We start from the raw sequence: 15,977 nt of genomic DNA, 5'->3' as shown, positions 1-15,977 counted from the left end.
CTGTCCTGGGAGTGTTTGATGTGGAGACAGTGTAGAGGGAGCTTTACTCTGTATCGAACCCCATGCTGTCCCTGTCCCTGGGAGTGTTTGATGGGGACAGTGTAGAGGGAGCTTTACTCTGTACCTGACCCCATGCTGTGTCTGTCCTGGGAGTGTTTGATGTGGAGACAGTGTAGAGGGAGCTTTACTCTGTATCGAACCCCATGCTGTCCCTGTCCCTGGGAGTGTTTGATGGGGACAGTGTAGAGGGAGCTTTACTCTGTACCTGACCCCATGCTGTCCCTGTCCCTGGGAGTGTTTGATGGGGACAGTGTAGCGGGAGCTTTACTCTGTATCTAACCCCGTGCTGTCCCTGTCCTGGGAGTGTTTGATGAGGGGTCAGTGTAGTGGAAGCTTTACTCTGTATCTAACCCAATGCTGTCCCTGTCCTGGGAGTGTTTGATGGGGTGACAGTGTAGAGGGAGTTTTACTCTGTATCTTACCCTGTGCTGTCCCTGCCCTGGGAGTGTTTGATGGGGGACAGTGTTGAGGGAGCTTTACTCTGTATCTAACCCCATGCTGTCCCTGTCCTGGGAGTGTTTGATGGGGAGACAGTGTAGAGGGAGCTTTACTCTGTATCTAACCCCATGCTTTTTCTGTCCTGGAGTGTTCGATGGGGGTTAGAGTAGAGGGAGCTTTACTCTGTATCTAACCCTGTGCTGTCCCTGTCCAGGGCGTGTTTGATGGGGGACAGTGTAGAGGAAGCTTTACTCTGTATCTAACCCCATGCTTTTTCTGTCCTGGAGTGCTCGATGGGGGTTAGAGTAGAGGGAGCTTTACTCTGTATCTAACCCCATGCTGTCCCTATCCTGGGAGTGTTTGATGGTGGACAGTGTATGGGGAGTTTTACTCGGTATCGAACCCCGTGCTGTCCCTGTCCTGGGAGTGTTTGATGTGGATAGTGGAGAGGGAGCTTTACACTGTGTCTGACCCTGTGCTGTCCCTGTCCTGGGAGTGTTTGATGGGGGGTCAGTGTAGAGGGAGCTTTACTCTGTATGTAACCCCGTGCTGTCCCTGTCCTGGGAGTGTTTGATGGGGAACAGTGTAGAGGAAGCTTTACTCTGTATCTAACCCCGTGCTGTCCCTGTCCTGGGAGTGTTTGATGGGGAACAGTGTAGAGCGAGCTTTACTCTGTATCTAACCCCGTGCTGTCCCTGTCCCTGGGAGTGTTTGATGGGGGGGACAGTGTAGAGGGAGCTTTACTCTGTATCTAACCCCGTGCTGTCCCTGTCCCTGGGAGTGTTTGATGGGGGGACAGTGTAGAGGGAGCTTTACTCTGTATCTAACCACGTGCTGTTCCTGTCCTGGGAGTGTTTGATGGGGACAGTGTAGAGGGAGCTTTACTCTGTATCTAACCACGTGCTGTTCCTGTCCTGGGAGTGTTTGATGGGGACAGTGTAGAGGGAGCTTTACTCTGTATCAAACCCCGTGCTGTCCCTATCCTGGGAGTGTTTGATGGGAGACAGTGTAGAGGGATCTTTACTCTGTATCTAACCCCATGCTGTCCTTGTCCTGGAGTGTTTGATGGGGGTCAGTGTAGAGGGAGCTTTACTCTGTATCTAACCCTGTGCTGTCCCTGTCCTTGGTGTGTTTGATGGGGAGACAGTGTAGAGGGAGCTTTACTCTGTATCTAACCCCATGCTGTCCTTGTCCTGGAGTTTTTGATGGGGGTCAGTGTAGAGGGAGCTTTACTCTGTATCTAAACCCGTGCTGTCCTTGTCTTCGGGAGTGTTTGATGGGGCGACAGTGTAGAGGGAGCTTTTCTCTGTATGTAACCCTGTGCTGTCCCTGTCCAGGGAGTGTTTGATGGGGGGACAGTGTAGAGAAAGCTTTACTCTGTATCTAACCCCGTGCTGTCCCTGTCCCTGGGCGTGTTTGATGGGGAACAGTGTAGAGAGAGCTTTACTCTGTATCTAACCCCGTGCTGTCCCTGTCCAGAGAGTGTTTGATGGGGGGACAGTGTAGAGAAAGCTTTACTCTGTATCTAACCCCATGCTGTCCCTGTCCAGGGAGTGTTTGATGGGGGGTCAGTGTAGAGGGAGCTATACTCTGTATCTAACCCCGTGCTGTCCCTGTCCTGGGAGTGTTTGATGGGGGGTCAGTGTAGAGGGAGCTTTACTCTGTATCTAACCCCGTGCTGTCCCTGTCCTGGGAGTGTTTGATGGGGGGTCAGAGTAGAGGGAGCTTTACTCTGTATCTAACCCCATGCTCCCAGTCCTGGGAGTGTTTGATGGGGGGTCAGTGTAGAGCGAGCTTTACTCTGTATCTGACCCCGTGCTGTCCCTGTCCTGGGAGTGTTTGATGGGGGGTCAGTGTCGAGGGAGCTTTACTCTGTATCTAACCCCGTGCTGTCCCTGTCCTGGGAGTGTTTGATGGGGACAGTGTAGAGGGAGCTTTACTCTGTATCTATCCCCGTGCTGTCCCTGTCCCTGGGAGTGTTTGATGGGGGACAGTGTCGAGGGAGCTTTACTCTGTATCTAACCCCGTGCTGTCCCTGTCCTGGGAGTGTTTGATGGGGACAGTGTAGAGGGAGCTTTACTCTGTATCTAACCCCGTGCTGTCCCTGTCCTGGGAGTGTTTGATGGCCGGACAGTGTAGAGGGAGCTTTACTCTGTATCTAACCCGGTGCTGTCCTTGTCTTCGGGAGTGTTTGATGGGGCGACAGTGTAGTGGGAGCTTTACTCTGTATGTAACCCTGTGCTGTCCCTGTCCAGGGAGTGTTTGATGGGGGGACAGTGTAGAGAAAGCTTTACTCTGTATGTAACCCCGTGCTGTCCCTGTCCTGGGAGTGTTTGATGGCCGGACAGTGTAGAGGGAGCTTTACTCTGTATCTAACCCGGTGCTGTCCTTGTCTTCGGGAGTGTTTGATGGGGCGACAGTGTAGTGGGAGCTTTACTCTGTATCTAACCCCGTGCTGTCCCTGTCCTGGGAGTGTTTGATGGGGGACAGTGTAGCGGGAGCTTTACTCTGTATCTAACCCCGTGCTGTCCCTGTCCTGGGAGTGTTTGATGGGGGACAGTGTTGCAAACTCCTCTCTCACTCTGTCACTCTCTCTCTCACTCTCTCTCTCTTCCCCTCCCTCTCCTTCCCCCTCTCCTCTCCTTCTCGCGCTCACTCTCTCCGTCTCTCTCTCTCTGTCCATCTCCCCTCTGTGACCCCAGACTCTCCCTCTCTCTCCCTCCCCCTCTCCACCTCTCTCTCCCTCGCCCCTCTCTCTCCACCTCTCTCCCCCTCTCTCTGTCTCTCCCTCTCTCTCTGTCTCTCCCTCTCTCCCCCTCTCTCTCCCCCTCTCCTCCTCTCTCTCTCCCCCTCCCACCCCCTCTCTCTCCCCCTCTCTCTCCCCCTCTCTCTCCCCCTCTCTCTCCCCCTCTCTCTCCCCCTCTCTCTCCCTCCCCTTCTCCACCTCTCTCCCCCTCTCTCTCCCTCCTCCTCTCTCTCTCTCCCTCTCTCCCCCTCTCCCTCCCCCTCTCTCCCTCTCCCTCTCTCCCTCCCCCTCTCTCCCTCCCCCTCTCTCCCTCCCCCTCTCTCCCTCCCCCTCTCTCCCCCTCTCTCTCCCTCTCCCTCCCCCTCTCCCTCTCCCCCTCTCTCTCCCCCTCTCTCTCCCTCCCCTTCTCCACCTCTCTCCCCCTCTCTCTGCCTCCCCCTCTCTCTCCCTCCCTCTCTCTCACCCTCTCCCCCCTCTCTCCCACCCTCTCCCCCCTCTCTCCCCCTCTCCCCCTCTCTCTCTCCCCCTCTCTCCCCCTCTCCCTCCCCCTCTCCCCCTCTCTCTCCCCCTCTCTCTCCCTCCCCTTCTCCACCTCTCTCCCTCTCTCTCCCTCCCCCTCTCTCACCCTCTCCCCCCTCTCCCCCTCCCCCTCTCTCCCTCCCCCTCTCTCTCTCCCCCTCTCTCCCCCTCTCCCCCTCTCTCTCCCCCTCTCTCCCTCCCCTTTTCCACCTCTCTCCCCCTCTCTCTCTCCCCCTCTCTCCCTCTCTCCCTCCCCCTCTCCCTCTCTCTCTCCCCCTCTCTCTCCCTCTCCTTCTCCACCTCTCTCCCCCTCTCTCTCTCCCCCTCTCTCCCCCTCTCCCTCCCCCTCTCCCTCTCTCTCTCCCCCTCTCTCTCTCCCTCCCCTTCTCCACCTCTCTCCCCCTCCCTCTCTCCCCCTCTCTCTGCCTCCCCCTCTCCCTCCCTCCCTCTCTCTCACCCTCTCTCCCCCTCTCTCTGCCTCCCCCTCTCTCTCCCTCTCCCCCTCTCCCTCCCTCTCTCTCCCTCCCCCTCTCTCCCTCCCCCTCTCTCCCTCCCCCTCTCTCCCTCCCCCTCTCTCCCTCCCCTTCTCCCCCTCTCTCTCTCCCCCTCTCTCTCCCTTCCCTTCTCCACCTCTCTCCCTCTCTCTTTGCCTCCCCCTCTCTCTCACCGTCTCCCCCCTCTCTCCCCCTCTCTCTCCCCCTCTCCCCCTCTCTCCCCCCCTCTCCCTCCCCCTCTCCCCCTCTCTCTCCCCCTCTCTCTCCCCCTCTCTCTCCCCCTCTCTCTCCCCCTCTCTCTCCCCCTCTCTCTCCCCCTCTCTCTCCCCCTCTCTCTCCCCCTCTCTCTCCCCCTCTCTCTCCCTCCCCTTCTCCACCTCCCTCCCCCTCTCTCTCCCTCCCTCTCTCTCACCCTCTTCCCCCTCTCTCCCTCCCCCTCTCTCCCTCCCCCTCTCTCCCTCCCCCTCTCCCCCTCTCTCTCTCCCCCTCTCTCCCTCTCTCCCCCTCTCTCTCCCCCTCTCTCTCCCCCTCTCTCTCCCTCCCCTTCTCCACCTCTCTCCCCCTCTCTCTCTCCCCCTCCCTCCCCCTCTCCCTCCCCTTCTCCCTCTCTCTCTCCCTCCCCTTCTCCACCTCTCTCCCCCTCTCTCTCTCCCCCTCCCTCCCCCTCTCCCTCCCCCTCTCCCTCTCTCTCTCCCTCTCTCTCTCCCCCTCTCTCTCCCCCTCTCTCTCCCTCCCCTTCTCCACCTCTCTCCCTCTCCCTCTCTCTCCCCCTTTCTCTCTCCCCCTCTCTCTCCCCCTCTCTCCCCCTCTCTCTCCCCCTCTCTCTCCCCCTCTCTCTCCCCCTCTCTCTCCCCCTCTCTCTCCCCCTCTCTCTCCACCTCTCTCCCCCTCTCTCTCTCCCCCTCTCTCCCCCTCTCTACCCCTCTCCCTCCCCCTCTCCCTCTCTCTCTCCCTCTCTCTCTCCCCCTCTCTCTCCCTCCCCTTCTCCCTCTCTCTCCCCCTCCCTCTCTCTCCCCCTCTCTCTGCCTCCCCCTCTCTCTCCCTCCCTCTCTCTCACCCTCTCTCCCCCTCTCTCTGCCTCCCCCTCTCTCTCCCTCCCTCTCTCTCCCCCTCTCTCTGCCTCCCCCTCTCTCTCCCTCCCTCTCTCACCCTCTCTCCACCTCTCTCCCCCTCTCCCTCCCCCTCTCTCCCCCTCTCCCTCCCCCTCTCCCCCTCTCTCTCCCTCCCCTTCTCCACCTCTCTCCCCCTCTCTCTGCCTCCCCCTCTCTCTCCCTCCCTCTCTCTCCCTCCCTCTCTCCCTCCCGCTCTCTCTACCCCCCTCTCTCTCGCCCTCCCTCGCAGGGGGCCGGTGAATGCTGCCTGCTGACGGTGTTGAGGTGGGATTCCCTGCCAAGTTCGGTGCGTGCTGTCTTCCCCATGAGCTGACAGAGAGAGACGGCCAGTTCTTGGCTGTGTGCTCTGTGCCTGTGTGTAAACACTGCGTTGGCAGGCCCGTGGCTACTAATTGAAGATGAGCAAATGTTAGTTCCCAATCCAAACAATGATTGGAAGGGGAGCTCCCTTGTGCATTTGGAATGTATACAGTCACGTTCCTTAGCTTGGGATTGATCCAGCAGGGCTCCTGAGGGGACGGACATGCATTTGCTGCCAGCGCGTTTTCCCTACTCTTGGCACCCAGCCCCATTCACCCATCACCCTGCCTGGTACCCGTACCCTGGCCTATCTCCCTTCTCACTCTGTAACAGATGCAGCCCTTCAGTTCTGGGCTCTTGGTGCACAGAAAAATTCCACTGGGTTGACTCGTGCCCTCCTGAGGGGTGGGGAATTCTTACCCTTACCCAGTTTGTGCCAACATAGCCACCGAACAAGTGGGGAGAGGAATCCACTCAGCCCATCCACACCAGCCTCCCTGAAGAGTGTAACGCTCACTCCCTATCCCTGGGACCGGTCATTTCTTCACGGCTAAACCACCGAGCCAGCACACTACGGGGCAATTCAGCGCGGCCGATCCACCCTAACCTGGCGATGCACATGGTTCAGGGGGCAATGAGAGATGGGCAGGGAGTGCCCAGTCACACCCGCAATGCCCCCCTGCCGGCAAAGGTCATAAACAATACCTTTTATTGGAGAGCTTTACTCTGTATCTAACCCCATGCTGTCCCTGTCCTGGGGAGTGTTTGATGGGGAGGCAGTGTAAAGGGAGCTTTACTCTGTATCTAACCCCGTGCTGTCCCTGTCCTGGGATGGGGGGACAGTGTAGAGGGAGCTTTACTCTGTATCTAACCCCATGCTGTCCCTGTCACTGGGAGTGTTTGATGGGGGACAGTGTAGAGGGAGCTTTACTTTGTATCTAACCCCGTGCTGTCCCTGTCCTGGGGAGTGTTTGATGGGGGACAGTGTAGAGGGAGCTTTACTCTGTATCTAACCCCATGCTGTCCCGGTCCTGGGGAGTGTTTGATGGGGAGGCAGTGTAAAGAGAGCTTTATTCTATCTAACCCCGTGCTGTCCCTGTCCTGGGATGGGGGGACAGTGTAGAGGGAGCTTTACTCTGTATCTAATCCCGTGCTGTACCTGTCCTGGGGAGTGTTTGATGGGGAGGCAGTGTAAAGGGAGCTTTACTCTATCTAACCCCGTGCTGTCCCTGTCCTGGGATGGGGGGACAGTGTAGAGGGAGCTTTACTCTGTATCTAACCACGTGCTGTACCTGTCCTGGGATGGGGGACAGTGTAGAGGGTGCCTTACTTTGTATCTAACCCTGTGCTATCTTTGCCCTGGGAGTGTTTGATGGGGGGACAGTGTAGAGGGAGCTTTACTCTGTATCTAACCCTGTGCTGTCCCTATCCTGGGAGTGGTTGATGGGGGGACAGTGTAGAGGAAGCTTTACTCTGTATCTAACTCCATGCTGTCCCTGTCCTGGGAGTGCTTGATGGGGGGACAGTGTAGAGGAAGCTTTACTCTGTATCTAACCTCCTGCTGTCCTTGTACTGGGAGTGTTTGATGGGGGGACAGTGTAGAGGGGGTTTTACTCTGTATCTAACCCTGTGCTGTCCCTGTCACTGGGAGTGTTTGATGGGGGGACAGTGTAGAGCGAGCTTCACTCTGTATCTAACCCCATGCTGTCCCTGTCCTGGGAGTGCTTGATGGGGGGACAGTGTAGAGAGAGCTCTACTCTGTATCTAACCCCGTGCTGTCCCTGTCACTGGGAGTGTTTGATGGGGGACAGTGTAGAGGGAGCTTTACTCTGTATCTAACCCCGTTCTGTCCCTGTCCTGGGGAGTGTTTGATGGAGAAGCAATGTAAAGGGAGCTTTACTCTATCTAACCCCGTGCTGTCCCTGTCCTGGGATGGGGGGACAGTGTAGTGGGAGCTTTACTCTGTATCTAACCCTGTGCTGTCCCTATCCCTGGGAGTGTTTGATGGGGGACACTGTAGAGGGAGCTTTACTCTGTATCTAACCCCGTGCTGTCCCTGGCCCTGGGAGTGTTTGATGGGGGGACAGTGTAGAGGGAGCTTTACTCTGAATCTAACGCCGAGCGGTCCCTGTCCTCAGAGTGCCAGGGATGTCTGATTCCCTCCCGTGGTCCGAAGGTGTGCAGGTGCTGGTGGACGGGCTGCGATAGAGTGTCCGGTAGCGTCCAGGGAATGGTCAGGCTGGGTGGGTTAGCCATGGGGAAAATGCAGGGATTGGGTAGGGAGGAGGGAAGCTTCCATGGTGTAGTGTTGTGCTGAATGCTGCAATGGGCTCTAAGGGCCGAATGGCCTCGTGTTTTTAGGGAATCATCAAATCCCTGCACAGAATCCCTACAGTGTGGAAACAGGCCCTTCGGCCCAACAAGTCCACACCGACCCTCCAAAGAGTAACCCAGCCAGACCCATTCCCCTCCCTTATTATCCTATGTTACCCCTAACGCATCTAACCTACACATCCCAGGAACCTACGGGGCAATTTAGCGTGGCCAATTCACTGCACACCTTTGGACTGTGGGAGGAAACCGGAGCACCCGGAGGAAACCCACGCAGACATGGGGAGAATGTGCAAACTCCACACAGAGAGGCTGAACAGGCTGGGGCTGTTTTCCCTGGAGCGGCAGAGGCTGAGGGGTGACCTTATAGAGGTTTACAAAATTATGAGGGGCATAGATAGGATAAATAGACAAAGTCTTTTCCCTGGGGTTGGGGAGTCCAGAACTAGAGGGCATAAGTTTCGGGTGAGAGGGGAAAGATATAAAAGAGACCTAAGGGGCAACTTTTTCACGCAGAGGGTGGTACGTGTGTGGAATGAGCTGCCAGAGGATGTGCTGGAGGCTGGTACAATTGCAACATTTAAGAGGCATCTGGATGGGTGTATGAATAGGAAGGGTTTGGGGGGATATGGGCCGGGTGCTGGCAGGTGGGACTAGATTGGGTTGGGATATCTGGACGGGTTGGACCGAAGGGCCTGTTTCCGTGCTGTACATCTCTATGACTGTATGAAGAGAGATTGGATCAAGTTGGGTTATATTCATTGGAGTTTGAGAAGAACTGGCCAGGGTGGGGGGGTGGAAGAGATCTCATTGAAATCTATAACATTCGAACTGGACTAGATGGGGGAAAGGGTGCTCCCGATGACCAGAGGGGTCAGGGGGGGGTCACAGTCTAAGGAAACGGGATAGGTTTGAGAGAGAGAGAGAAATGTCTTCCCCCCCAGAGAGTGGAGAAGCCTGTGGGAATTCTCTGCCGCAGGAAGGGGTAGAGGTCGAAACATGGAATGTTTTCCGGAAGGAGTTGGCTGTGGTTCTCCGTATGTGTGTGTGTGGGGGAAGGAAACGGGAACAGGGGACTGAGTTGGACGATCGATCATGATCACGCGGGATGGAGGAGCACGTCCCGAGGAGGGCAGAGTGGCCTACTCACATTCCTCTCCCAGATGCTTCCCCGTTTGGCGGTATTCCTGGACGGGAAAACCTGACGGTCCCAACAACAGGGTGGGTTGGGGTGGGTATCAAACCCCCCAACATTGAACAGTCGGAATTGCCTTTCAGAACGCCCCATGGTGGCGGAGGGGGGGGGGTGGCGGAGCTGGTGGGGGGGGGGGGGGGTGGGCACCGTCAAAAGCCGTCGTCCCTCGGCGATGGGAACCTGGGACTCCGTTTGCCCCCTGGCGACCCCTTCATTGCCCACCCCAGCTGAGGCCTAACCTGAGGGTTAACCAGGTTTTTGGGGGGAATCGAGTGGGATCCGACCGGGTCCTCGAATCCGGGAGGGGGTGGGGTGGGGGGGGCTGTGGTTGACCCTGGCTCTGTGTCTCAAACCGAAATGGAGGTGGGTGCTTGTATTTGACGCCATTTCCTCTGTGTGGTCGGTAGAGCAAGAGAGGCCGCCGTCCAGGCCTGGTTTGACAATTGCGGCTAACTTTGGGTTAGGTTGTGGCAATTTCTTGCTGTGGGGTGGGGTGGGGTTGGGGTTGAGAGTGCGCGGGAAAATAAACATGTCTAATCTAATCTAAAAAAGAATGTCTGACTTCTCCTCTTGTCACAGAAATGCTGATGAACACGAGACTGGAGACCGCGGACCTGAAATGGATGGTGTACCCGGAGACCGGGGTGAGAATCTGATCAGTTTTTGACCCTCTACGTCCTTCATTCAACTTTCACCTTGACAAAAGGTCCTGCCCGAAATGTCGGCTCTCCTCAGGTGCGGCCTGACCTGCCGTGCCTTTTCCAGCGTGCTTTGTCGACTGAACTTTAACCTTTGTCCTCTGAGGGGGAGGTCCCTTTCTTGACCCTTGACACCACGGTGTGTTCAGAAACCGAGGTGTCAAGTATAAAAGCGAGGCCTTTGTTTAGGCCTCAGCTGGCGGCCATTTTGTTTGGCCATTCCACCTCAGGCAGCTGGTCACTGCCTTGAAGAAAGTGGGGGTTGATGGGAAGGAAAATGGTGGGGATTTACGAGAATGTTATGAAGGGGCTTGCGGTTGATCTAAGACCCAGGGGAAGCAGGGGATGGTTCTCCTTGGAGCTAGAAGGGGTTTCCACGGTGACCCCACACCCTATAACTCCGGGGCTTGACTCTGAACAGCACCCTGGGCCGTTAGGGATGGGCAATAAATGATGGCCCAGTCGGTGAGCGTCCAGGTGGGTATTAAGCCTAGGGCTCTACTCAAGCAGCCGACACTCCGTAGAGTGGCGTGGCCCAGTTTAATCTCCCCGGCAATTCCCAGTCTCGGGAATTTCTCAGTGAGCCACTTATCTCGCGGGACGCTCGGATAAGGGGAGGAGGTTTCCGATAAGACTGGGCGATGAGACAGCGGCCTAGCGATGGGGGTCTTGGCTTCGCAATGTGGACACCCACAGCTTTTCAAATTTGCTATGTTTGGAAGGAGAGTCATAGAGACGTACAGCATGGAAACAGACCCTTTGGCCCAACTTGACCATGCTGACCAGATATCCTCACCTAATCTAGGCCCATTTGCCAGCACTTGGCCCGTATCCCACGAAACCCAATCCATCCTAACCTGCACTCCTTGGGCACTATGGGTAATTTAGCACAGCCAATCCACCCTAACCTGCACATCCTTGGGCACTATGGGTAATTTAGCACAGCCAATCCACCCTAACCTACACATCCCTAGGCACTATGGGTAATTTAGCACGGCCAATCCACCCTAACCTGCACATCCCTGGACAGTATGGGTAATTTACCACGGCCAATCCACCCTAACCTACACATCCCTAGGCACTATGGGTAATTTACCACGGCCAATCCACCCTAACCTACACATCCCTAGGCACTATGGGTAATTTACCACGGCCAATCCACCCTGACCTACACATCCCCAGGCACTATGGGTAATTTAGCGCGGCCAATCCACCCTAACCTACACATCCCTAGGCACTATGGGTAATTTAGCGCGGCTAATCCACCCTAACCTGTCCATCCCTGGACACTATGGGTGATTTAGCACGGCCAATCCACCCTGACCTGCACATCCCTGGGCACTATGGGTAATTTAGCACAGCCAATCCACCCTAACCCACACATCCCTGGACACTATGGGTAATTTAGCACGGTCGATCCACCCTAACCTGCACATCCCTGGGCACTATGGGTAATTTAGCACGGCCAATCCACCATAACCTGCACATCCCTGGGCACTATGGGTAAGTTAGCACAGCCAATCCACCCTAACGTGCACATCCCTGGGCACTATGGGAAATTTAGCACGGCCAATCCACCCCAACCTGCACATCCCTGAGCACTATGGGTAATTTAGCATGGCTAATCCACCCTAACCTGCACATCCCTGGGCACTATGGGTAATTTAGCACGGCCAATCCACCCCAACCTGCACATCCCTGAGCACTATGGGTAATTTAGCACAGTCAATCCACCCTAACCTGCACATCCCTGGACACTATGGGACAATTTAGCTTGGCCAATCCACCCTAACCTGCACATCCCTGGACACTATGGGTAATTTAGCATGGCCAATCCACATAACCTGCACATCCCTGGGCACTATGGGAAAGTTAGCACAGCCATTCCACCCTAACCTGCACATCCCTGGACACTATGGGACAATTTAGCTTGGCCAATCCACCCTAACCTGCACATCCCTGGACACTATGGGTAATTTAGCATGGCCAATCCACATAACCTGCACATCCCTGGGCACTATGGGAAAGTTAGCACAGCCATTCCACCCTAACATGCACATCCCTGGACACTATGGGTAATTTAGCATGGCCAATCCACCCTAACGTGCACATCCCTGGGCACTATGGGTAATTTCGCACGGCCAATCCACCCTAACCTGCACATCCCTGGGCACTATGGATAATTTAGCATAGCCAATCCCTGGGCACTATGGGTAATGTAGCACAGCCAATCCACCCTAACATGCACATCCCTGGGCACTATGGGTAATTTAGCATGGCCAAACCACCCTAACCTGCACAGCCCTGGGCACTATGGGTAATTTAGCATGGCCAAACCACCCTAACCTGCACATCCCTGGGCACTATGGGTAATGTAGCATGGCCAATCCACCCTAACCTGCACATCCCTGGACACTATGGGACAATTTAGCACGGCCAATCCACCCTAACCTGTACATCCCTGGGCACTATGGGTAATTTAGCACGGCCAGTTCACCCTAACCTGCACATCCCTGGGCACTATGGGTAATTTAGCATGGCCAATCCATCCTAACCTGCACATCCCTGGGCACTATGGGTAATTTAGCACGGCCAATCCACCCTAACCTGCACATCCTTGGGCACTATGGGTAATTTAGCATGGCCAATCCACCCTAACCTGCACATCCCTGGACTGTGGGAGAAAACCCACGCAGACGGGGTGAATGTGCAAACTGCACACGGACAGTCTCCCAGAGGGTGGACTGGAACCCAGGTCCCTGGCACCGTGAGGCAGCAGTGCTAACCACCAAGGTCAGCATTGACGAGTCGGGCTGAAGTGCCTGCGATCCTAACGTTGGCCCGTCCGAGTCGGGAGACTTTGGAATTCCGTTCCGCGGACGGCGGCAGGTGCAGGATCCATCGGGAGAGAGTTGGGAGGGGGAAGGGGGTGTGGGGAAGATTGGGGCGCGGGGCGCTGACAGCGTTCGAAGGGCGCGGGTTTGGGGGGGGGGGGGGAGGATGCGACTGGGGACCGGAGTGGGCGTGGTGCGTGACCCTGTGTCGTGTTGTGTGTGGTTCCCCCCCACCCCCCTCGCAGTGGGAAGAGCTGAGCGGGATCGACGATGAGACGAACACCGTGCGGACATACGAGATCTGCCAGATCAACAAGCCGAACCAGAACAACTGGCTGCGCACCACCTACATCCCACGGCGCGGGGCCCAGCGGGTCTACGTGGAGCTGAAGTTCACCATGCGGGACTGCGCCTCCATCCCTGACGCCCGCGGCTCCTGCAAGGAGACCTTCAACGTCTACTACTTCGAGTCGGACTCCGACTCGGCCACCCGGAGCTCCCCGGCCTGGATGGAGAACCCTTATGTCAAGGTGGACACGGTGGCCGCCGACTCGGTCTTCCCCGACAAGACGCGGGGTCGCGCCAACACCAAGACCCTCCACCTGGGCCCGCTCAACCGTAACGGCTTCTACCTGGCCTTCCAGGACCAAGGGGCCTGCATGGCGCTCCTCTCCGTCCGCGTCTACTTCAAGAAGTGCCAGGCCCTGGTCTCCGGCTTCGCCTCCTTCCCCGAGACGGTAACCGGCGCCGAGCCCACCTCGCTGGTCATCGCCCCCGGCGCCTGCGTCCCCAACGCCGTGGAGGTCTCCATCCCCCTCAAGCTCCACTGCAACGGCGACGGCGAGTGGATGGTGCCCTTCGGCGCCTGCACCTGTGGGCCCGGATACGAACCAGCAGAGAAGCACACCGCCTGTAAAGGTCAGCATAGCCGTGGGGGGGGTGGGCTAGGTGGCGAGAGACGGGCCGAACCGCCTGTAAAGGTCAGCATCGCCGTGGGGGGGGGGTGGGCTAGGTGGGGAGAGACGGGCCGAACCGCCTGTAAAGGTCAGCGTCCCCGTGGGGGGGGTGGGCTAGGTAGGGAGGGACGGGCCGAACCGCCTGTAAAGGTCAGCGTCGCCGTGGAGGGGTGGGCTAGGTGGGGAGAGACGGGCCGAACCGCCTATAAAGGTCAGCGTCACCGTGGAGGAGTGGGCTAGGTGGGGAGAGACGGGCCGAACTGTCTGTAAAGGTGACACTTCTGAGCCAGTGCCCTCCCATCACCATGACGATGGCACTGACTCTCTGCCCCCTTCCCCTTTGACCCTTGCCTCTAGACGGTTGTCCATGTCTCTGGTGGCTGTAGCCTGTCCAGCCGGGGGATCCGTGGCAAAGCGGGGGGTGGGGGAACGTCCTGGTGGGGACACAGAAGGTTCCGGGATAACAGGAGGGCATTCGGCCCATCGGCCCGTTTCCCCACTCTGTTGTCTGACCCTTCAGTTGTTGACCTTTTGGATAATCCTTCGCGCCCTCCTTTCAGGGTAAACGGTTGAACCTGCTCCCCTCCCCCCCACCCCCACCCTCAAAACGGCGCCCCCTACACATGGTGTGGCCCTCGTGGTAATGCCCCGGGGCTAGTAATGCAGAGCCTCAGGCTAACACTCTGTGGAATGTTTTTTCCATAACGCTCCCCGAAGGGGGATGGAGGGACAGTCTGATGGGGGAGAGGTTGGCACCTGCGCTCGCTGGAACAGTACGGCACAGGAGCGGGGGCCATTCGGCCCATGGGGACATGGTAACACGGGAGGAGGAGGCCATTCAGCCCTTCGAGCTGGCGCCACCATTTCCCACAATCACCGCCGATCATCCAACTCAACAGCCTCCTCGTGCTTCCTCCCCGTAACCTTTGGTCTCATTCACCCCCCCCCCCCAGGGGGCTATATCTTGAGCACATTCAATGTTTCGGGAACCAACTACTGCCAGAAACATTGACAGCAACTCAGCTGTAGCCTGACCAGCCCCCTCCTTGCTGTTACATCCCATTCCTTTCAAAGCAAAGACCAATGTTCGTTCTGGTATCCCTTGTTATCCTGGATGCTAGTTTTGTGTGTGTGTGTGTCTGTCTGTCTGTCTGTCTGTCTGTGTGTCTGTGTGCCTGTGTCAGTATGTGTGTGTGCGAGTGTGTGTCTGTGTATGTCTGTCTGTGTGTGTGTCTGTATGTGTGTGCTTGCAAGTGTGCATGTGTGCCTGTGTCAGTATGTGTGTGCGCGAGTGTGCGTGTGTGTGTCTGTATGTGTGTGCTTGCGAGTGTGCGTGTGTGCCTGTGTCAGTATGTGTGCATGCGAGTGTGTCTGTGTTTGTCTGTCTGTGTGTGTGTCTGAGTGTGTGTGCCTGTGTCAGTATGTGTGTGCGAGTGTGTGTCTGTGTATGTCTGTCTGTGTGTGTGTCTGAGTGTGTGTGCCTGTGTCAGTATGTGTGTGTGCGAGTGTGTGTCTGTGTATGTCTGTCTGTGTGTGTGTCTGTATGTGTGTGCTTGCGAGTGTGCGTGTGTGCCTGTGTCAGTATGTGTGTGCGCGAGTGTCTGTGTTTGTCTGTCTGTGTGTGTGTCTGTATGTGTGTGCTTGTGAGTGTGCGTGTGTGCCTGTGTCAGTATGTGTGTGCGCGAGTGTGCGTGTGTGTATGTCTGTCTGTGTGTGTGTCTGTATGTGTGTGCGCGAGTGTGCGTGTGTGTATGTCTGTCTGTGTGTGTGTCTGTATGTGTGTGCTTGCGAGTGTGCGTGTGTGTATGTCTGTCTGTGTGTGTGTCTGTATGTGTGTGCTTGCGAGTGTGCGTGTGTGCCTGTGTCAGTATGTGTGTGCGCGAGTGTGCGTGTGTGTATGTCTGTCTGTGTGTGTGTCTGTATGTGTGTGCTTGCGAGTGTGCGTGTGTGCCTGTGTCAGTATGTGTGTGCGCGAGTGTGCGTGTGTGTATGTCTGTCTGTGTGTGTGTCTGTATGTGTGTGCTTGCGAGTGTGCGTGTGTGCCTGTGTCAGTATGTGTGCGTGCGAGTGTCTGTGTATGTCTGTCTGTGTGTGTGTCTGTATGTGTGTGCTTGCAAGTGTGCGTGTGTGCCTGTGTCAGTATGTGTGTGTGCGAGTGTCTGTGTTTGTCTGTCTGTGTGTGTGTCTGTATGTGTGTGCTTGCGAGTGTGCGTGTGTGCCTGTGTCAGTATGTGTGTGTGCGAGTGTGTGTCTGTGTACATGCAAGTGTGTGTGTCTGTGTGTGTGCTTGCGAG

At 56.7% G+C, this 15,977-nt stretch overlaps 1 protein-coding gene across 1 annotated transcript in view; it reads left to right on the top strand.

The window, feature by feature from the left end:
- The window catches only part of LOC122547922 (ephrin type-B receptor 3-like), a 122,529-nt gene that overhangs the window by 50,541 nt on the left and 56,011 nt on the right, over positions 1–15,977 (top strand). Inside the window, 2 exon segments of the mRNA XM_087982988.1 lie at positions 9,775–9,839; positions 12,973–13,645. Of these exon segments, the coding sequence (XP_087839114.1) occupies positions 9,775–9,839; positions 12,973–13,645 (738 nt within the window).

The sequence above is a fragment of the Chiloscyllium plagiosum genome, unplaced genomic scaffold, assembly GCF_037043375.1.
Source record: "Chiloscyllium plagiosum isolate Xiang-an unplaced genomic scaffold, Cpla_swu_hap1 HiC_scaffold_44, whole genome shotgun sequence".
Classification (NCBI taxonomy): domain Eukaryota; kingdom Metazoa; phylum Chordata; class Chondrichthyes; order Orectolobiformes; family Hemiscylliidae; genus Chiloscyllium; species Chiloscyllium plagiosum.
This window is presented reverse-complemented; position numbering and strand designations above follow the sequence as displayed.